The following is a 22,968-nucleotide window of genomic DNA, read 5'->3' as shown; positions in this document are numbered from 1 at the left end:
TTTCAGTGAAGCTCTATGCACAGGTCATATTTGTCAAAAGAAAAACCAAAATGCTTATGATTTGAGTATGTTGGGCTTATTAGTCACATTTTAAATTCATGTTACCTATCAAATTTTGGCTATTTACTTAACCAAGTAAATTGCCAACATTATGAAAGGATATTTAGCCCCAGGACAAGTTTGGCAAATCCCAGTTGCTAATAGAACGAGTGTTACATGGAAGAATCAAAAGAGATATACCAAATAGACTTACAGACAGTTTATTTTTGCATATTCATAATGAGTTAGCCTTTAAAATATTAATTACAATATTAGGCTTGGTTTAGGTGAGCATGAAATGAAAAAAACTATGTCTACCTACAAAATGTTGTGTTTATATATATGGACACACAGACACACAAATAGTATTTCATTCATCCAACTGGTATTCTTGGAATATAGTATAATGACATGGAGTTACCAAAAAACGGACAACCTGCTCTCTACTATCAAATATCTTTCTTGTTAAATGGGCAGGATCAGACAATATATGTAACTGTTATAAAAATAGAAAGCAGACATACTTCACTAACCCTTCTTAGGACCACTGTGCACTTCTGGAATCAGAGTACCTGCCTCTGTTACTTAGTACTTGGTTGCAGTGATCTTTCTGAGACTCAGTTTCCCCATTTATACTTTGACCATATAGTGTGAGGAAGAAATAAGTTACTGTAATTTGGGTACTTATGACAGTGTCTGATAAGCTCAATTTATATTTTTTGTTGGGGGATTTACTATGTGGTTTATGTATATTATCTCTTTTTTATTACCTCTTAATTATATTAGAATCATACATAATTATTTTGTATAATAAGAAAGACACAGATGGTGAGCTATGAATATTTAGAGCAATCAGGGAAGATTTTTTTTTTATTGACGTATAGTTGATTTACAATGTTGTGTTAGTGTCAGATGTACAGCAAAGTGAATCAGTTATTCATATACATACATCCATTCTTTTTCTGATTCTCTTCCCATATAGGTTATTACAGAATATTGAGTAGAGTTCCCTGTGCTACAGTTAGTTATCTATTTTATATATAGTAGTGTGTATATATTAATCCCAATCTCCAAATTTATCACTTCTCCTCACATTTCCCCTTTGGTAACCATAAGGTTATTTTGTATGTCTGTGAGTCTGTTTCTGTTTTGTAAAAAAGTTCATTTGTATCATATTTTGTTAGATTACATGTATAAGTGATATCTTATGATATTTGTCTTTCTCTGTCTGACTTTCTTCACTTAGTATGATAATCTCTAGGTATCCATATTGCTGCAAATGACATTATTTCATTCTTTTTTACGGCTGAGTAATATTCTATTTTATATATGTACCACATCATCTTTATCTCTTCCTCTGTTGATAGACATTTAGGTCACTTCCATGTCTTGGCTATTATAAATAGTGCTGCAATGAACATTGGGGTACATATACCTTTTTGAAACATGTTTTTTCAGATATATGCCCAGGAGTGGGATTGCTGTTGGTATGGTAGTTCTATATTTAGTTTTTTAAGGAACCTCCATACTGTTCTACATAAGGGAAAATTTCTTGAAGGGATTGGCACCTTAAATACTTCAATTAAAATTACTTAATTTAACTTAAGTATTCAAAGAATTTCCTTGACACAGTAAAAACAAGTAATAATTGAGCATCTACCATGTACTTGACATTTTGAAGATCTGTGTGATCATAGTCACATATATTGATGTTAGTATTGCCTCATTTTAGAGAGGAAAGGGCCATACAATCTGTCCAGTGTTTTTCAAATTATGGGTCACAACTGTGGGAGAGAGAACCCACATAATGTGTCATGACCAGCGTTTTTAAATGAAACGCAATGGAATAGAACATATAAAGCTGCATAGCATGGAGTAAAGGTATGCATTATTTCATGAAATTTTAGAAGTTTTATGCATATGTGTGTACTTGATAAAGATTTAAAATGTATTTCTTACTTGGAGTTGTGGCCATAAAAATCTGAAATCCAATAGTAGTTCTAATAACCACTACATTTTATTAACAAGGTAAGGTGACAGAGAATGTTAGTTACATGGCTTAACTAAGACTGTATCTCTAGTTAAGGGGAGTCTTAAAACTAGTCCCCAAGTCTTCTGCCTTTGTTCATTGTTTACTGTGTCAGTTGCTTTAACCTACTGTTTGGAATGAAATAACTTTAAAAATGGATAATGATAATTCACAATGCCTTCTAACATTAATCATCAGAGAGAAGTGAAAAGTTTTAAATCTATGATAGAAAGAGAAACAGATGGCAGATTTTGTAACTATTTTTATATTTAACCTTCAAGTAAAAGAATCAGCTACTGTTACAGTTTTAAAACATAAGCAGTTAAAGACTCTTCCATTTAAGAAGTTCTCTTTAGATTTTGACCTCTTCCAGGACAGTGGCTTCTGATCTCTCATCCCTCGCAGGCAGCCTGGGTAGAGAGGGCAGAGGTTTCGGCTTCACCCATCTACCTCTGCTTCAACCAGAGCAGGCCTCCCTTTTTTTGTTGTTTATATTGAGTTTTAAGATAAAATCCTCTGTGAAAAAAAGTATCCTGCTGCTTAGAAAAAATGTTTGAAAGCCAATGTTCTAGAAAAGAGAGGTACATCTGTATTAGCTACACCAATGGATAAGGTGTGCATAGGATGTTATTCATGTTAATATTGCTGATAAGGCAATTTGTTCACATCTCAATAAAACTGGAAGAATAAAAGAATATTTTTTTAATTTTTAAAGAGAAATCAACTTGTATAGAGGAGCTTTTAATGGCTTTCCATTAACTCCATGAAAAAAACTCTGCATTTAGAGCAAAGCCCAGCATTATCTGAGCGTTCCTTATTTTTATCTTATCTCCTAGAACTTTCTTTTCTTCCCCCCTTGCATATAAGGTATCAGGGAGGCAAAACTCCTTCTGGCTCAGTGTTTCTTTCATTTGCTCATTTCTTTGTTCATTATTCATTCACGTAACAAATATTTATTTTGCAACTAGCATGTGCCACTGAAAACAGAGCACGCACAGACAGACTTGATCTCTGCTGTCTTGGAGCTTATTGGTTTAAAGAGAGAGACAGAGATTACACGTGGGGTGAGGATTAGATGGGAGTACAGGGTACACGGGGACAGGCAGTACATATAACAACATGGGGTTGTTTCTCATCTCTTAGCTTTTGTCTGTGCTCTCCCATCCATTTGGTGAATTACTTTAAATTTCACCCTTTAAGATGAGGCTCAAACACCTTTTTCTGTGACATCTCTCTCAACCTCTCCAATGAAGTGCCAACACTGAAGCTTTTACAGATTTCTATGGTTGCCCTATTATTGTGTACATAAATGTTTCTCAACTCCAGCTCTTTGAGGGTACCCAGTAATTGATCTACTTTGAACACAATATGCTGCACAGCTGAACATACTATGCAGATTTTTTTCCTATTAATTTGAAGTCTAACATAGGATAATTTAGATAATTCATAATTAGAAAACTGATATCAGTTAATGTCCTAAATGCAAAAGAAATATGAAAAGAATACTTGGTTCTCTTTGCTGCTAAGAACAACTGCTTTGAGCAAGATGATCTGCCTTACTCAAAGACATTAGCAGCCATGTGTTTGGATTCCCAGTCTTGGCTTCCCACAAGGTGTGCAAATACTGTGATGGGCTGGCTTTTGGGAATGAGAAAGGAGATTTTTACATAAACCAGCATACTGTTAACTTTGATGATAGAAATATGAAGAGAAGCCTGTCTCATAAATTTTCTCCTGTATTTTAACATGAAACATACTTTGATTTAATTAAAAGTGAAAGAAATCAAAAGTTAGGGTCAATAAATTAAGGAGAGCATTCTGGGTAATTCATGTATATATGGATTTTGGGGTTTTTTTGGTTTTGTTTTTTTCTGTTTTCAAGCTTAGAATACTTTTGCTTTTCCAGCGAGGCTTATAATACAGTAAATATTCAATGCTGAGAACATATTTCTTTGAAATCTGGATGCTATAGAAATCTTTCCTAACAGGCTTAAGACTTTATTCTACTGGTGAGGAAATAAATTTTCACTTTGGGGGAAAAGAATCAAGTCTGTAATACTTAAGTTTTATAGTGTATATTTTAGCTTTGAAAAAAGACATTTATACATATTAATGTAGACATTCTTAATTCCTTGTGAAACTAAAACAATTTAGGGAGAATAAGAGATAAAATTGTATAATATCCTTTTTTTTAGTAAAGAATAATTTAAATATTAGATTTTATGCAGAAATTGTTAATAAAAGTTGAGGCAATTAAACAAAACTTATATGTTATAATATTTCATACACAGAATTTCAGTCCATAACACTCTAGCAAATTAATAGATTTTAAAATCTGATCATGTAAAAATAAAAATGAAATTGATATCTATTATCACTATTATTGTTTAACATTATTAGGAAAGTTCTTTTCAATGAGGGTGCTGTAATATTTGGAAAGAGGAAACAATATTATCATATTTGTAGATAATATATTTCATCTAGAAAGCCAAAAAGAATTAACTGAAAAGCTATCTGAAACAAAAACTTAGAATGACTTTAACAATGCATAGTGAAAAAAAATGAGAAAATTTCACACACACAAAAAAGAAGACTTGAGTAAGACATCATTTTTTCACTGATAGGAAAACTAAATGTTGTGAAGACATCAACACTTTCAGAAATAAACGTTTTAGAAATAATACTAGTTATTATTTCTAAAGTTAGCCTAGAAGAAAGTACAGAGGCAATAAAAATTCAGAAGAAGTATAAATTTGGAATTAACTGTTCTGGAATAAACTCTAATATTGATACATGTAAGCCTTTAATGCATTAGAAGGTAAGCGTTATAAAACAATGGAAATTGATGGGTCATTCAGCAAATGGTGTTGCAAAATTGGTTTTGTGGAAAAACATATCAAGTCATAGTCTCATCTTACACCAAAATGTGCTCCAGATGAATTAAAGAGTTAAATATGAAAGAAAAAAAGAGAAGACATAAATGCTAAAAGAAAACGTAGGGAAATAAGTTGTCTTTGATGGGAAAGAACTTTCTAAGAAAATACACAATAGGAAAAGACACAAAAGGAAAAGAATAATAGATTTGACTCTACAAATTTATAATTTAATCCAAGAAACATTATATAAAAGAAACTTAAGAGAGAATATCAACAATATTAAAAAATACAAATAAAGTTTAAAAAATTAGCACATTGTGACAGTTGGTGCCCATTGTTCCCTAATAACCTTTCTCACCTCCTTACTGTTAGCACCCCCTGTGTTTACCTAGGCACATTGCAGGTAAAACTGGGGTAATAATATTTGATAGTTTTTTAAATTAATTAATTAATTAATTTGTTTATTTTTGGCTGTGTTGGATCTTCGTTGCTACGTGCAGGCTTTCACTAGTTGCAGAGAGTGGGGGCTACTCTTCATTGCTGTGCACAGGCTTCTCACTACAGTGGCTTCTCTTGTTGCAGAGCACTGGCTGTAGGTGCGTGGGCTTCAGTAGTTATGGCACACGGGCTCAGTAGCTGTGCACGTGGGCTCTAGAGCGCAGGCTCAGTAGTTGTGGCTCACGGGCTTAGTTGCTTCGCGGCACGTGGGATCTTCTCAGACCAGGGCTCAAACCCGTGTCTCCTGCATTGACAGGTGAATTCTTAACCACTGCACCACCAGGGAAGTCCCGTGATGCTTTTTAAAGTTGTGAGGATAATGACAAAATAAAATGCCAACATGGTGCCTACTGTTTGTAAGTACAGTGATATTATATAAAAACAGGTTTAAAAACAACAGAGTGTGTGCTTATTGCAACTCTGAAACCTCTACAGCCTTTCAGGAAAGTAATTTGGCAATACAAAAAACCTTTAAAATGTTTGTAACTGTTGACCATTAATTGCACTTCTAGGACTCCAGCCTGGTTAAGTGATCAGAGATGAACACAGGGGTTTATTCAAAAAGATGTTCACTGCAGTATTAACAGTTGGAAAAATGGGAACAATCTAAATAATAGATTAATGTGTTTAATATACTATGATGCACTCATATTATTTACCCATGAAAAATAATCATTTTATTCAAGCAGAAAATTATAATGAATTTAAAAATTATCTGACATACATGTTTTTGTTAAAGTCTCAGCAGTGAAGAAAATTGACAAGACAATTTTAGGACTTTATTTAGTCAGGAATAACCTGTGGGAAGAAGTGCTGCAACAGAGATTCAAATACCTGTCATCCCAATGCCCTGAGCTGCTGCTTTCTCATCCAGAGTGCACATCCCGTCCCTTGAAGGACTCCTACAAAATGCCATGATTCGAGTTTGGCTATGGTAGCACCCCAAACACCAAAATGTAAGACTTCAATTTGTCAAATGTATCAAGTACCTTAGCAATGTCACTGATCTTTGATCTGGGATTCCCTTTCTAGAATGCTATCATAAGAAAATACTGTATAACACAAAGTTTTTGTAGACAGTGCTACCTATAATCTTGAGAACAGGAAGTAATCCAAATATCTAATAATGGAGTATTGGTTAAAAATGAGAGAACATTAATATTATAGACTATTATGCAGTAATTAAAAGCATGTTTATTGTTTTTTTTAGTAACATGGGAAAATATTTATGCTATAATGTCAAGCAAAATAATTAGGATATGAAATTAGATATATTGTTTAGTCTCAACTGTGTATAGAAAAAGATAAATAAAAAATACTGAAAAGAAAAATATTTAAATTCATATGTAGTTTTATGTCATTTTTCTATCAAGTTATATATGCTATGAATAAATTATATAAAATATTTTGGGGAGGGAAAGATTAAGAAAATATGACTAGAGGTTGTTTTTCAATTTCATCTGTTGAAAGGTAAAGTGAGGCATATCAAAAATTTTGAGTTTGAGCAAAAATCCATTTAAACCAGGTGGTGCCAAACCAAAAGTGATAAGGAGCGTCCCTCCATCAGGAGCTGGGGAAAGATGTATACTGTACAGAAAAAGTAAGGAAGCAAAGAAAGGAAACTATTTGATTGACTACAGTTTAAAGCCTATTTGGCTGCTTGTGATTGGTTGTCCTTCGAGATTTGACTTCATAACCTTGAGGCATTTACAGGCTTAAATTTTGGTTTACTTATGTAAGCTACCACACCTTACAGCCATCTCAGTCTAATGGCCTCCTTGTTTAATTAATTTAACGTTTCTTTATTTCTTCTCTATATTTTCCACATGTTCTACAATAAGTGTGAGTTACTTTTGTAATTAAAAAATATAATAACCATTTAAATAACTACAACTAGAAATGCTTTTTCTCTGGTGTGTTATACCTCACTGCCATCATACTTAGGCATATAGTGAATCCCAGATCCAGGGGGAGTCCTGAGTAGCACTCTGACTAAGACTATGGAAGCAGGCAGGATGACCAGATAGACCCACCAATGAAGCCCTTTCCACATACATCCATTTATTTTTATGGCATCATTTCTTTTTTAAATTACTTATTTTGGGAATTACCCATTTTATTTTATTTATTTATTTTTAAAATTTATTTTATTGAAGTATGGTTGATTTACAAGGTTGTATTAATTTCTGCTGTACAGCCGGGTGATTCAGATATATATCTATACACACATTCTTTTTCATGTTCTTTTCCATTATGGTTTAACACGGGATATTGAATATAATAGTTCCCTGTGCTATGCAGTAGGACCTTGTTGTTTATCCATTCTATATATACCAGTTTGCATCTGCTAATCCCAAACTCCCAGCCCATCCCTCCCCCACCCACCTCCCCATTGGCAACCACAAGTCTGTTCTCTATGTCTGTGAGTCTTTCTGTTTCATAGATAAGTTCATTTGTGTCATATTTTAGATTCCACATATAAGTGATATCATATGGTATTTGTCTTTCTGACTTACTTCATTTAGCATGATAATCTCTAGGTCCACCCATGTTGCTGCAAATGGCATTTCACATTTTATGGCTGAGTAGTATTTCATTGTGTATGTGTACCACATCTTTACCCATTCATCTATTGATGGACAATTTAGGTTGTTTCCATGTCTTGGCTATTGTAAATAGTGCTGCAATGAACAATGGGGTGCATGTGTCTTTCCAAAATAAGAGTTTTCTCTGGATATATGCCCAGGAGTGGGATTACAGGATCATATGGCAACTCTATTTTTAGTTTTTTTTTTTTTTTTTTTTTGCGGTACATGGGCCTCTCACTCTTGTGGCCTCTCCCGTTGAGAAGCACAGGCTCCGGACGCACAGGCTCAGCAGCCATGGCTCCCGGGCCCAGACACTCTGCAGCATGTGGGATCTTCCCGGACTGGGGCACGAACCCATGTCCCCTGCATTGGCAGGCAGACTCTCAACCACTGCGCCACCAGGGAAGCCCATATTTTTAGTTTTTTGAGGAACCTCCATACTGTTCTCCATAGTGGCTGCAGCACCAATTTACAAGGAGGGTTCCCTTTCCTCCACACTCTCTCCAGCATTTGTCATTTGTGGAATTTTTAATGATGGTATGGCATCATTTCTTTATACTCAGAAGACAAGAATAGTTTTATGCATAACTAGAAACAGCAGCAATTTAGAAGGCTGAAAGAATTTGGAGGGTTGAAGGTTTACAGTCAATATTTAAAATAACATGAAATATTTTTCTGACTTTATTCCAGTGTTGCTAGAAAATGTTGGAGAAGAACTAGATCCAATCCTGGAACCTCTTCTACTAAAACAGACCTTTAAGCAGGGTGGGAGTACCTGTATCCGACTTGGGGACTCTACCATTGAGTATTCACCAGACTTCCGCTTCTATATTACTACCAAGCTAAGAAATCCTCATTATCTTCCTGAAACTTCAGTAAAGGCCAGTATCTAAAATAAATGTTTCTTTACCAGATTTTACAATTAACGGCTGAATTTTCCTCCTGAGCCATAAGAAAAACAGGTCTTCCTAAGTAAAATGGATTTTGTCCTTGTTTGGCATTTCCTGAAATTGCTATAATAATTTCCAAATGTTGCTTTTGTATGTGCATGCAAGTAATAAAGGAACCTTCAGTATGCAGTGAAAAAAGACCATGAGAATCTAATTTCTGCAAGTGATATTATTCTTAGATTTTCATTGTTAAAAATAGATGATATGTATGCACATTTTTCCTTTGTAATAAATGATAATATGCTAATTCTTAGAATGGGAATTCAGGAACAGAACTCCATTCTTCTTTCTCAGAATAAGGTTGCTGCTATCTGACTTTATATAGTTACTTAAAGGAGCTGTTTTAGATCACTCATTCCTTTAAAATACTAAAAATTCCTTTAAAAAGTAAAGTTAGTTCAAAGTTATAGTCAGTGACTAAAATGACTTGAGACATTGATCTGTAACCAAGCTTCTGGAGGTTAGTCCATTTTTTATTCCCAATTCTTAGGCCTGGTTGGCACTTGATAAATGTTTGATAAATGTTTTTAGAATGAGCGAATGAGGAAGGGAAGGATAGTTTTCATTTATAGAAGCTAGGAGGAGGGAACATTAAGAAATATTCAGATTTTGAAAGAAACATATAGAGGCAAGATTTATCCAGAGGGTCCAAATGCTGTCCTTTATTAGAAATATTTAAATTAACATAGGCATCTCTCTGTAGAGACAGAGGAGGCACTAAGATGACATAATTCATACCCTCCAAGGTGAATACTCATGGTCCCTGCTCTCAAGAGGCTTACACTGTAAATAAGCTGTATGTCAAGTGACAGTATTTATGACTAGGAAGACATAGAGGGACTCAGAAGACATAGGGGACACACTTTAGACTAGACCATTAGGGAAGTCAGGAAGACTGGGGGAAGGTGGGGTGGCCCTTGAGCTTAGTTTGAAAGACACAGTGTTAAAATATGAACATTCTTAGCCACTGTTTTCAGTTAATTAAAATAAACGTGTTTTCTAAACACCTAAGAATTGGGTCATGTGTTCACCTGTTAGGAGAGGCAGTATCTGCTAGTAGTTAAGAGCATGGATTCTAGAGCCAGACTCCCTTGGTTCAAATCCCAGCTCTGTCACTTGCCAGTTGTGTGACTTTGGCCATGTTATTTAACCTCTCTGTGCCTCAGTTCCCTAGTCTATAAAATGGGAATAATAAATGTCTATCTCATAGAGTGATGTGAAGACTAAATATCTATGTAAAATGCTTACAATAAGGCCCAGCAATAGTGTTATGAGAGTTAACTATTAGTACTATTATTTAACTTTTAAATATATGTGAAAAAGAATGACATATAAAAGAAAATAAATCCCAAAGCTGCGTTACCAAAAAAATTTTTTAATAAATCACATGGAAAACCTTTTTTACTTTTCATTAAAATTTATGAAAATATCACAAATAACATAAATAATAATTTATGTACACTAATAACTAGTTATAGTAGAAGTCATAAACCACTGTGGGAACTATTTTATGATTCAGTATTGAAATCCTTCAGATCCCCAGAGTGTCTTATTGCTTCATTATTTTTAATTGCTGGGATTGATTAAACAGGGATTAGAAAACATAGTGAGGCAGTTACTTGCTTTCATTTACAAATTAAAATACTTCCTCTTGATCTTATTTTTAGGATCTTTTATGTACTTTTTGCTTTCAAAAGTACCCAAGGGATGGTATTGTGCTGCTATAGTTCTTTTGAATCTAAGTGAAAATAAAATTATGAAATAATATTTGTATGATTTTAAAGGTTTATTTGTGAGCAAATGGCTAGATTTGCAAAATCTTGATCTCAAAACATCTAACGTTAATGGAATACGAATGAATACCTCTTTGTGCCTGAGGTAAAATTTGTAAAACATACATTTCCCTAAGCACTGAGACAATGGTTTGGAGAGTAAAGCAAGTGTAACCTGTGCACCTGGTTTCTCATGCCAACAGGAAAAATGTTTTGAAAACATTAATGATAATTTTTCCATGAATAAATGCCAGAGCAGTAGAGAATTACATAACAATACTGAATCATTTTTAATTGCTCAGTTTCAAGAATTGTTGCTTATTATCCCGTATAAATTTATGATTATGCCTATGTAATCTACATTTAGTAGCATCCAGGGCCTGTCATGGGGCAAGCCAGGGGGAAAGTTTTAACCTGAGGACACCACCATGGAGAAGGTGCCTGGGTTTGGGCAGAGGAGGGTGTTGCCTTCACAAGGGTACAGCAAGGAACTGTTTCATAACTTCCTGATCACAGGTAGGAAATTTCTCACAAAAACCAAGTTACTCCATTCACAAAGAGGAAATATTCTCTTACCAGGGAAGGTGGGGAGACCCAAGTTCTCCTATTCCTCAGTCAGGGCTGAAGCACATGCAGATGTTTCATAGTGTGTGTCTGAGATTTCACAATCAGTTCAGCTTAGCTACAGTGAAAGGCACGTGAAAGGGAGGAATGGGAAGTGATGCTCAAGACATAGGTGCAGACCTTAATTCAAGATGTGAGGGCAGGCAGACTGCAAAAATAGAGGCTTCAAAAAGCAGGGGGGCGGGGGAGGTCAGCTTAAGCCAAGGTCGAGTGTTTATCGGTTCATTGGTGATCAGAGCCAGAAAGTTTCTGCAGTTTATTGCTGTGTGTATTGATAGGTATGTGAAGGCAGGAGTGAAAGCAGATTGTAGAGGGCTGAGGAATGAAATGAGGCGGAGACAGAAAGCATATACGAGTAACATTTTCAGTTATATAGTTATGAAGGCACAAAGAGAGGTCGTTCAGTAGCTGAAAGGGATTGTGTGGATGATCTGTTTTTTGCTTTTTAAACAGAGAGACCTAAGCATGATTACTTTCCCACTTATGGGAAAGACTCAGGAGAGGGAGTGTTTTAAGTTGTGGGTGAGACCTGCCTGTAAGAGCCGTTAGGTACCGGGATGAAGCAGGGTTAGCAGACTGCATCTTGATGGACACCGTTGAACTGTATATTCCTTAGTTCATAGTAGTGGATCAGTATCATATTTTAATATGATAATATAATACAACATAATATATGCTGTTGTAATATGATATTATAGTATATATCATTATAATACATAATATGATTGTCATACTGTGAATACCGTATATACTTATGACAAGAAATTGTTCTTTTTTTCTCTCATCTCTTTGTAAGATCTCTTTTGCCTTTTGACACCACTGGGATCCTTAAAACATGAATCAGCTAGTCCAGCCAATATGAAGGATGGTCTCCAGCCTGATTCTAATTGATTTGGGGATTAAAAGGTAGTCAGAAATTGGACCAATTTGAAATAAGAATAAATTGATCACCAAACAAAACCCTCTGAAGTATTACATTTATGACCATGAGAAACTTCAGTGGGTTTTTAATCCAACAATCCAGTTTGCCTATACTCTTAATCACCATCTCTACAAATTCCACTTTTCACACGTACTACCATGGTGAATAGAGTCAGTTTTAAGATCAGAATTTGAAGTGTATAAGCAGAGGATTTCTCTGTTGAGGCTTTCTCAACAGAAATAGTGATACAATTGTTGTGTACTCTTTCATTTATAGGTGACGCTATTAAATTTCATGATCACTTCAGAGGGAATGCAGGATCAGCTTTTGGGAATTGTGGTGACACGAGAAAGGCCAGACCTTGAAGAAGAAAAGCAAGCCTTGATATTACAAGGAGCTGAAAACAAAAGGTTTTAAACGTTATAAAACACAGAATTATTCTTACTTGTTTCAAGATCACTTAGAATCAATTAAAGTACATTTTAAAGATCTACTTTGTTAGGTTTAATAGGTGCATTGAATAGAAAGACTTAAGTGGAAAATATATGGTATTACAGAGTCTCTATGTTAATTTGGAAAATTGCATTGCAGAGTATATTTTTACATACAAGTTCTTAGGCATTGGAAGAATTCAGAGGCCTGCCACAAGTCAAAGCAATATATTTTCAACTATTCAATGAAGTTTTAGCACAAAAGTTTTAGTATTCATTATGTAACTGAAGTTACCTGTTTTCACTGGAGCATAGTCTGAATGAATATGTTGCCTTCCATTTTCTGCTTGTAATATCTATATCCTAGGTAAAAAGGGTGATGCTCTAGAAGTCATGAAAAATTTCAGAAAATAAATGGAGTGATACTTTCCGTTCATTGGGGGCTGAGATTCTTAATGGCAGAGTAGATGGGCTTACCATCTCTCTCTCTAGTTACCACATAAATGATCATTAGAAAGAGAAGTGGAGCAGAAAGGCCTGTCTTTTTGACATTCTGCAAGATAAGAAATTAATTATACAACATCACTGTTATGGACATTTGTCACAATGTGATGCATTTCTTAAGGTTACAAGCTCTTTGTTTCTTATGAAAGAACATATACATGAAGTGATTTTTAATGATTTCTTCTTCTTCTGAGAAAATTGTTTTTTTCCAGGCAGTTAAAAGAAATAGAAGACAAGATTTTAGAAGTTCTTTCATCTTCGGAAGGCAATATATTAGAAGATGAAACTGCCATTAAGATATTATCTTCCTCCAAGGCTTTGGCTAATGAGATTTCTCAAAAGCAGGAAGTAGCGGAAGAGACAGAGAAAAAGATTGATGCCACCCGCATGGGCTATCGACCTATTGCCATTCATTCCTCCATCCTGTTTTTTTCTATTGCTGATTTAGCTAACATCGATCCCATGTACCAATACTCACTGACCTGGTTTATTAACCTTTTCATCCTGTCTATTGAAAATTCAGAGAAATCAGAAATTTTGTCAAAAAGGTACGTAAAAACAATACTTATTAATTTTAATAGTAGTTAATGCATGAGAAATAAATAGTAATCGGTGGCCTTCATTGTTGTTTCAGAATGGTGTGCACCTTACAGCCACATAGCTAGAGTGAACTTGATTAATAATTGTACCAGAAATAAATCTGAGCGTTATAAATTGAACAGATGTGACCAAATTCAGTCTTCCAGGACTTTGTTTAAATAGATAATAGGATTTTAATGTAATTCTAAAAAGAGGAAACATTTACTTCTGCTTATCATTTGCAAAAGTTATTTATGATGGGAGGTGTGAAAAGAGGAGGTAGTCCCCCTCAAAGATATGACTCTTACCCTCTGTAAGCTTGCATTCCAAAAGTTACATATTCACATTTTGATATACACATGTATAAAATTTGTCAGATAACAGAGTTTTTGAAAAATAATCTTGTGATTTTATTATTCTTATTTATATAAAATACCTTATTTTACTGTTGGCTATTGCAGTAAGTAATGGAACTAAGACCTACTTAATAGTAAGTCTCTGAGAGAATAAAATTTCATTTTATTTGTTGTCAGTGAGATAAATTTTAGTTGGTATTAAAACATGTTTTTAATAGAGTCTAACAGTAAATTACTTCTCGTACAAATAATTGCAACCTTTGCCCTTTATAACTTTATCAATCCATACGAAGCAAGATACTCCAGTTTCCTAACTGTTCATACCCACAAAAGAAACTCGATTTACTGCTTATCACCCACAGTTAAGAATTATCTTTTAGAAATCCAAAATGCTCATCTCTTGAAATCTAAATTGAATTCCTTCATTTATCATGGTAGAATTTTGCTAAATTTTAAATGTTCTTAGAATGAGCAATTTTTGGTTAGTATCATTCATTATTTTACAAGCCTGTATATGAGACTAATGAAGCTGTTGGACTGACACTTGGCTTAACAAACAATTTTTCAAATGTCTGCGCATGAGAAAGAAAAGAAAGGGAAGAAGAGGGTATCTTTACAGAAGGAATGCATGATGGCACAGTTTAAAGTTTCTTTTTATATTATGATATTTGAAAATGTTTAGTTTATTTCTCTATTTCTTCCAGTATCTGACATTTTCAAGGTTAGCAAGGATTACTGAGACAGAAAACAAAAATTTAAGTGACCTTTCTTAGAAAAGTTCCCAGCCCTTTGCATTATTGACTTGAACATGCATGTCTGGTTTTCACACTAGATCCTGAATTCCCTGAGGCGAGGATTTTTTTTTTTTTAAATATTCCTAGAACCTAAAATTTATCACAGAGCTAATCACACGGAGCAACATAGTACATAATGTTCTGCTTTTCACTGCAGTTCTTAATTTCTACTTTGGTTAAAACAAAATCACTGGGCTTCCCTGGTGGCACAGTGGTTAAGAATCGCCTGCCAATGTAGGGGACATGGGTTCGAGCCCTGGTCCGGGAAGATCCCACATGCCGCGGAGCAACTAAGCCCGTGCGCCACAACTACTAAGCTTTTGCTCTAGAGCCCGGGAGCCACAACTACTGAAGCCTGCTCACCTAGAGCCTGTGCTCCACAACAGGAGAAGCCACAACAATGAGAAGCCCACACACAGCAACGAAGAGTAACCCCTGCTCGCCTCAACTAGAGAAATCCCACATGCAGCAATGAAGACCCAACGCAGCCAAAAATAAGTAAATTAAATAAATAAATTTATTAAAAACAAAACAAAACAAAACAAGATCACCAGAATGCTATCATTTTAATTAGTTTAAAATCAAGGTATGTCCTAGAGTCTAGGGAAGAAACTTTCTTTGCTTTGTCTCTTAAAGACATATTTTGTGTACAAGATTTAAAAATTAGGACAATTTTATGCTTTAAAAATAGTTATTGGTTCCTTTATTACCTCATTATATTAAATTAGGACTCAGCCACAGATATGACATCTGCTTCTTCATAACTATGATATAGCCCCTTACGATTTATAGGAAATAAAATTCTTTTCCCCAGATGTAAGATTTGACTGAAATCCAGAAAACAAAATGTGCCTTTTTATTTTTAGTTAAAATCCTTTAATGTAGAAACAATGAAAATCATATTTATGACTAAAGTGATCTTAAAAATATAATTCTGGGACCAAAGAGTAAATAGAAAAAAATGCATTTGAAAACTTTGATTGAAGTTATTAATATTCTTACAGAAACATGCAGAAGTCAGAAGTATTTGCTTGAAAATTTTTCGTAAGTGAGCACACCTATGTACCTAGCAGCCAGGTCAAGGCATAGAACATTATCAATAGCCCAGAAACCACTCTGTGTCCCCTTCTAATCACTATAACCCCATCCCCCAAGGTAGTCACTGTCCTGACTTTCAACACTAGAGATGAGTGTTGCCTGTTTTAGAACGTCATATAAATGGAATCGCATGACCTGTGCTCTTTTTTTCTGGCATCTTGCACTTCACATTGTGAAATTTATATTGTTTTGCACAGTGCAAAGTAGTGGTTTATTCACTTTCATTGTTAAATCGCATTCCCTGTGCTCATTATTGTTGGACAAGTGTAAAAGCAAATCTCCCAACCCAGAAATTTTCTCCACAAAGTAGTAGAGAAAGAAAACAGTTTTTATTGAATAATTATTAAACCAGAATGTGATCCGCATCGACCGACAATCCACTAAGAGACGGCAAAGACAGAAATCTTCTCCTGACTTTACCAACTGAGTTAGCAAACTGGCTTCATCCAGAGGAAAAACAAATACCTTATCTTTATGACAAGAGGTAGTTTTGCAGTGAGGAGCCAGGTGCCCATGAAGATGGCTCTCAGGTCTTTGAGAAGGACATTCCTGGGTCAAAAAGTTGACAAAAAGCCTGCCTAGTTTTCACAAGAATTTATACACATTTCAAAGAGACGAGAAAGTACGTATAATTTTAAATTTTCAAACTTAAATGCTCTAAGGAGAAGGAGGAGAGGGAAATCTCTTTCTAACATTTTCAGTGTAAAAAAAGTAAACCTCTTATTTTTATTTGTCCTTTCACTATACCACAAATTATTCATTCACTCTACTGTTGAGGACATTTGGGTGGCTTCTAGTTTAGGGCTATTATGAATTTTTGCTGTCTTGTACACTCTTGTACGTGGGTATTGTATGTACACATGTATGGTAGGTATATATACAGAAACACGATTGATGATCACAGGGTATGCATATGTTCCATTTTAATAAATATCACCAGGCTTTCCTGGTGGCGCAGTGGCTAAGAATCCACCTGCCAATGCAGGGGACACGGGTTTGAGCACTGGTCCAGGAAGATCCCACATGCCGTGGAGCAACTAAGCCCGTGCACCACAACTACTGAGCCTGTGCTCTAGAGCCCGTGAGCCACAACTACTGAAGCCCACGCACCTAGAGCCCATGCTCTGCAACAAGAGAAGCCACCACAATGAGAAGCTCGCACACCGCCACGAAGAGTAGCTCCCGCTCGCCGCGAATAGAGAAAAGCCTGCGCGCAGCAACGAAGACCAAATGCAGCCAAAAATAAATAAATAAATAAATAAATAAATAAAATAAATTAATTTCAAAAAAATATGATTAATAAATATTGCCAACAGAATTCCAAAATGGCTACAGCAAGGGAGACTCTTTTAGGAGTCCTGCTTAATCTTCCTTTTTTTTTTTTTTTAGTAAATAGTAAGAAGCTAGCTGTCATTCAGAAATTAAAGAAAGAGTTCTCATAGAAATCATTTTTTGTCAATCATTGATAAACATCAGGTAACCTGTTAAATATGTACGAGTTTTGCTTGTCAATCATACCTCAATAAAGCTGGGGGAAAAAACAAAAAAACAACAGGTAACCCGTGTTCTCTGTGCAGCTATTGAATTATAGCTATAACAAAGGCATAGAAAGCATGTGACTATTAACACCAGAGTACTAAATTGTTTGAGAATCTTAATATTGGTCTAAAATTATCTCTAATTTCTTTTTACTCAGAGATAAAAATATTTCATTTTTGTTTGTCTTCTGATAGTTATTTGTAATAATTATTATTTAATAATACCAAACATATAACTAAATTTATGTTATAACTACTATGGTATATACTATGAAATAGCCATAATAATCGGGATCATCTTTTATAAAATTTTTAATGCATCAGAATTTATTATAGCAAAATAAATAACTAGCAAAAAAATAAGCACAGAAACAAAAATCTGACTAGAATATAGCTTTGTTACAGGAACCAAACTGAAATCAGTCTCTGTCTCTCTCTCTCTCAAAAATACATGTAAGATCACACATGCCGGTGCATACAGGGTTTTGTCTTTTCCTTCTACTTCTGTCAAGATAATTTTCCCATGTTATTAAATGCTCTTCTGAAATATAATTTTTAGTAGCTGTACAATATACCTTTTAATGAATGCACTATAATTTTCTTTATAATTTTCTTACTGTAAGACTTGCAAGTAGTGTCCAGCTTTTGTATTATAAATAACACTGCAATAAATATAAATGTCCACATTTGATTATTTCCTTTGGCTGAATCCCAAAATTAGAACACAGGTGTTCATTTCTTTCAGACTCCTGATATAAATTCATTTCCTGTAAGGTTATTCAAATGTACAATTCCATCAGAGGAGCATGACTATCTTACAACACTGTCCCGCACATCAGCATTGAAAATAATAATTTTTATCCTCTTTTATACTGTAACAGATTATTAAAATATATTTTAATTGGCATTTTAATCAAATATTTTAAATACTTGATATTTAAGTATTTAGAAATATTTAAATATTTAAAATATTTATTTAAAAATAAATATATTTTTATTGGCATTTAATGAAAATGAACTTGAATTTCTAGTATGATTGACCCTTATAATTTTCCTTTCCATCTTCCTATCTACAAGAGGAAGTTTGTCTTAAAGTGCAGAAATTATTTAATTTTAGAGAGACCAAATTTGAGTCACCTTATATTAATTGTACTGTTATAAGAGAGAAATTAAATGCCAAGTGTGAAAAGACCATCTATAAGCATAAAAATGGGAACAGGAATTGTATGATTATTTTGAATTTTCAAAGAATTCAACTGTATCTCAGCAACTAGTTTCAAGGACCTCTCTACCGAGCTTTTTTCAGAGTTCTCAATTAGAAATAAAATATATCAATTTGTTGTAATTCTTTCTATGGGAATGCTGGCAGGGGGTAAAATAGTTAAAGAAATAGGGAGGTAAGGAAGAAACTAGAGCAGTTATGATCTACAGCTTAGGAAATCAGTCTGGAAATAACCAAGATATGGTCATACTGCTAGATTTTTTTTTTCTAGGCACATTAAGCAACACCAATATCATTTTGTTTAATCATAAACTATGCTAATTTTCCCTTTAGATACTTTATCCTTTAGATAATTTAGGTCATTAATCTATGTAAATCATTAGCTTACTACAAATGTTTTCAGCTAACTTTATTTCTATTATAACTATTATAACCTATGTAATAAAAATATTTTTAAAACTTTTGTCTCAGTGGTAGTTTACCCCTCATGAGATAATTAGTGAAAATGCTTAAAGTGCTATATTCATGTTAAGAATTATTATGAATACAGATCACACATGTTAGTACTTACTAGGAAATTGTTAGTTGCAAATATTGTGATTATTCACATTTCTGTGTCTTGTCTATGTGGTAAATAAAAATGTAGTTTATCAAGTTTTGTGATTTCTCTGGCTTTTACGGATTTATGAGCAGAGTAGCACACTACTAAGCTTAATGTTAATTTAATAAAGGAGCTATTGACTTTAGTCTGTTCATTTAATATATAATATAGAACATTTGGAAGTGTTTATGGAATAAAGAAATCCAGTTTTACCCCAAGAAATGTTTTATAGTTAGAAATAGTCCAAAAACTGTTAAAGGTAATAGATTAATATACTGTGCCTTGACTTTTTTCCAAAAGGAAGATTAAGTTTTTTAAAAAATCAGTCAACAGTAAAAATGCAATTCTACTGAGATGTTTCTACATTGTGTAGCTCTCAAATTGGTGCCCCAGTTAATAAGGATCCTTGATTTGTTTAGGGAGTAATTGACCAGAAAGCTTATTAGAAGAGCACACATCTAAATGGTTTATAATAGGTTCCCCTAAGAACATTTTTTCTTAAAGGATAATGCATTTTTCTTTATTTACTTTTCTTTCTGTTGACCCTTAGGCTTCAAATTCTCAAGGATTACTTCACTTATTCCCTTTATGTTAACATCTGCCGATCCCTCTTTGAAAAGGATAAACTACTCTTTTCCTTTTGTCTAACTGTAAATCTGATGATACATGAGCATTCGGTCAGTACTGTTTTAATTTGTAGGGAAAAAATATTAACGTGAATTCATTAACTTATGAACTTGTGTGGGAATATATATAAAAGGATTGTAAATAGTTAATTACAGTTAAGGCATCACAACTAGATTGAATTTCACAGAGGTGAAAAATAAATTAAGCAGAGTTCATTATATAACTATTACTACTTAAATTTTTGTACGTTTTAGTTTAAAATAGTTTCTATCAGAATCTCATATAAGTATGCATATAAATTAACTAAATATATTGATATATGTACTCCAAGTAATAGTATAAATGGCAATGTTTTTAGAAACTTTTGCAAGTCCATCAAATCTAACCATTGAGCTTAACGATACCATTCATTAATTTTTGCTATGTTTCAAATCTATTAAAATATAGGAAGCAATTTAAGACTAGAAGAGAGGTGTATAAATTCACTATTTTATATTATGTGTTTAAGATTTATTGATTTCATATGACAATGTATTAGTTGAATTCTGAAGGAGTAGAAGCTTTAGTTTTGCATTTCTTGCAAAAATTTCGTAGCAGTACCTCATTACGTTTTATGGAAAATAATTGAAAACATAGCAGATTGATTGCCTCTCAACAATTTTTAGAGCCAATAAAACCCTAAGAAGTCATTTAGGAAAGCATATATTCAAAAAGAATAAATTCAGATTTCCAAGTTTAGATCAGTAATTCTGGAGAAAAATTATCAAAAATACCTATCTAAAATTGAACTCTTGAAAACTGGTTATAATGGATACACTGGTTTCTTATGAGTAAATACTGAGCTATACCAGTAACTGTAGAATTTTATGGGGACCATACCTGAAGCTTAAAAATCAAATAGTCAATTCTTTTAAAATGGTTGTAAGTTTACTATATATATGATGAACTCATTTCTGACTCTTCATGCTACTTTGTTTTCCAAAGATTAATAAAGCTGAGTGGAGATTTCTGCTAACTGGTGGCATTGGACTGGACAATCCTCATGCCAACCCTTGTACGTGGCTTCCTCAAAAATCTTGGGATGAAATATGTCGACTAGATGAGTTGCCTGCCTTCAAAACCATTCGTAGGGAGTTTATGCACTTAAAGGATGGGTGGAAAAAAGTCTATGATAGTTTGGTATGTTTTTAACCCTCTTGCTTATTTCAGAGTTTTTAAATGGAGAAAATAATGTCAAACAATTTACTCTTATCTTTGAATAAAAACAAGATTTAAGTAAGCTTTAAACTGGTCAAATATTAAAATCAGTGTTTCGATTAAACTATCCCCACCTTCAAAATTGGTGGTTTTGTTTGCACTTCTATTCAAATTCTTTGAAATATATAGAGATGCAAAAAAGCTGCATGGTCCTTAAAAGTACTCTTTTTGAATTTTCATGCCAGGTTTTTTATTTATTATCAACTTGTACTTTGGCAATCATAATGGCAGATGAGTTAAAATTTTATAAAGCAGATATTGTTTAGATTTTCTGAATACAGGACACAAACTAATAAATATTTTTGTCATTTGATGAAGGGGAAAAGCTAATAGTTCTCAAATAATTTTCATGAGACCCTATCTTGCTAATTGGAGATAGCTAACGTATACCATGATACTCAGTTTCCCTTCTAGAATACGTAGGAATTGTTGCCTTCCCTTACTTTTTCTTTTAGCACAAGGGCTAATATTTTGCTGATTCCCAGTTAATTTTTTCTATTGTTTCTACTCTCTGGACAGTCTGCTTTCCTTGGGTTTAATATGCAACAGTTCTGTTGCAGGGGAGGGTGGAGGGGAAGAAGAGCCAGATGCGTGGAGAACACTTTTTCTTTGGTGACCTGTTTGTTGTATTATACATGATAGTGAGATTGTGTCTACACCTGAATTTAAATATTTTGGACTGGATCTCTTTTGGATCGCTCCTAGTTAGTAACAAAACTACATTTCCCAGAGGCAAATAGTTTCTGTGTATAGTAGTTGATTCTAATTTAAATAGAAATTTCCCTATGATGAAGCATGGAGATTTCTGATCTGAGATACCACATAGCCTTCCTAAACGTTTCAAAGGTGCAGGTGTCTTTTTTTCCGTGTTTACTCCTCCTCCTGGAATCTTGATACCTTTCTTCTTGCATATTTTTAATAGCACTCTTTTGACTTCTTCTTTGATATACACATTCTCAAATATCCCTTTCTAAAAAGGATAACAAAAATTCTTCAAAATAAGAAATAACACATATCCTTCTTACTTCATTTGCAATAAATGTTTTTTTTTTATAAATAGATAATGAGAGTAGTTGGTAGGTTTTTAAAATGCCTTTGGAGAAATAATGGGGAAAATCTAATGCACATTTATTTTTTTAATAACGGATCATTTTGTGCTATTGATTAATATTCATATTGACATTAACCCTCTTAATTCATGTCTTAGTTTTGTTGTTTTTAGTGACATTTAAAATTTTCTTTTTATATCTTATTTGATAACTTTGCCCCAACCTAATAAAATTTACATTAGCATTCTTGATTTCATTTAGTCATTATATGTTTTCTGGAAAACTCGATTTAAAAGTCAAAATACTGTTCTTTTTTTTTTTTTTCTTTTAAATAGTCTTCCAAATAACATTGAGTTATATCCACTGTCATTTTAGGAACCACATCATGAGGTTTTTCCTGACGATTGGGAAGATAAAGCGAGTGAGTTTCAAAGGATGCTTATCATTCGTTGCCTGAGACCGGACAAGGTAAATGTGGTCTTTGAAAGCAGCTCAGTGAGTCCAGTCCCTCCTCTCTCCACAGTCCAGCCAAACACGTGTTTCCTTATGTAATCGTGGGTCATGGGGGACGTAAAGGAGCCTGGGGGAAATAACCCCACTTCCTTCTAACGCAG

The 22,968-nt window shown here is 33.8% G+C and overlaps 1 protein-coding gene across 1 annotated transcript in view; it reads left to right on the top strand.

Annotated features, from left to right (window-relative positions):
* Window positions 1–22,968, top strand: part of DNAH7 (dynein axonemal heavy chain 7) — a 243,288-nt gene that overhangs the window by 176,807 nt on the left and 43,513 nt on the right. Inside the window, exons 48-53 of the mRNA XM_081242420.1 lie at window positions 8,721–8,911; window positions 12,575–12,708; window positions 13,446–13,781; window positions 19,972–20,098; window positions 21,033–21,227; window positions 22,730–22,822. Coding sequence (XP_081098546.1) covers window positions 8,721–8,911; window positions 12,575–12,708; window positions 13,446–13,781; window positions 19,972–20,098; window positions 21,033–21,227; window positions 22,730–22,822 — 1,076 coding nt within the window. The remainder of the gene's footprint in view (window positions 1–8,720; window positions 8,912–12,574; window positions 12,709–13,445; window positions 13,782–19,971; window positions 20,099–21,032; window positions 21,228–22,729; window positions 22,823–22,968) is intronic.

Source organism: Mesoplodon bidens (genome assembly GCF_964165515.1).
Source record: "Mesoplodon bidens genome assembly, chromosome: 8".
In the NCBI taxonomy this organism is placed as follows: Eukaryota; Metazoa; Chordata; class Mammalia; order Artiodactyla; family Ziphiidae; genus Mesoplodon; species Mesoplodon bidens.
Note: the sequence above shows the minus strand (reverse complement) of the source record. Positions and strands in the feature narration are given on the sequence as shown.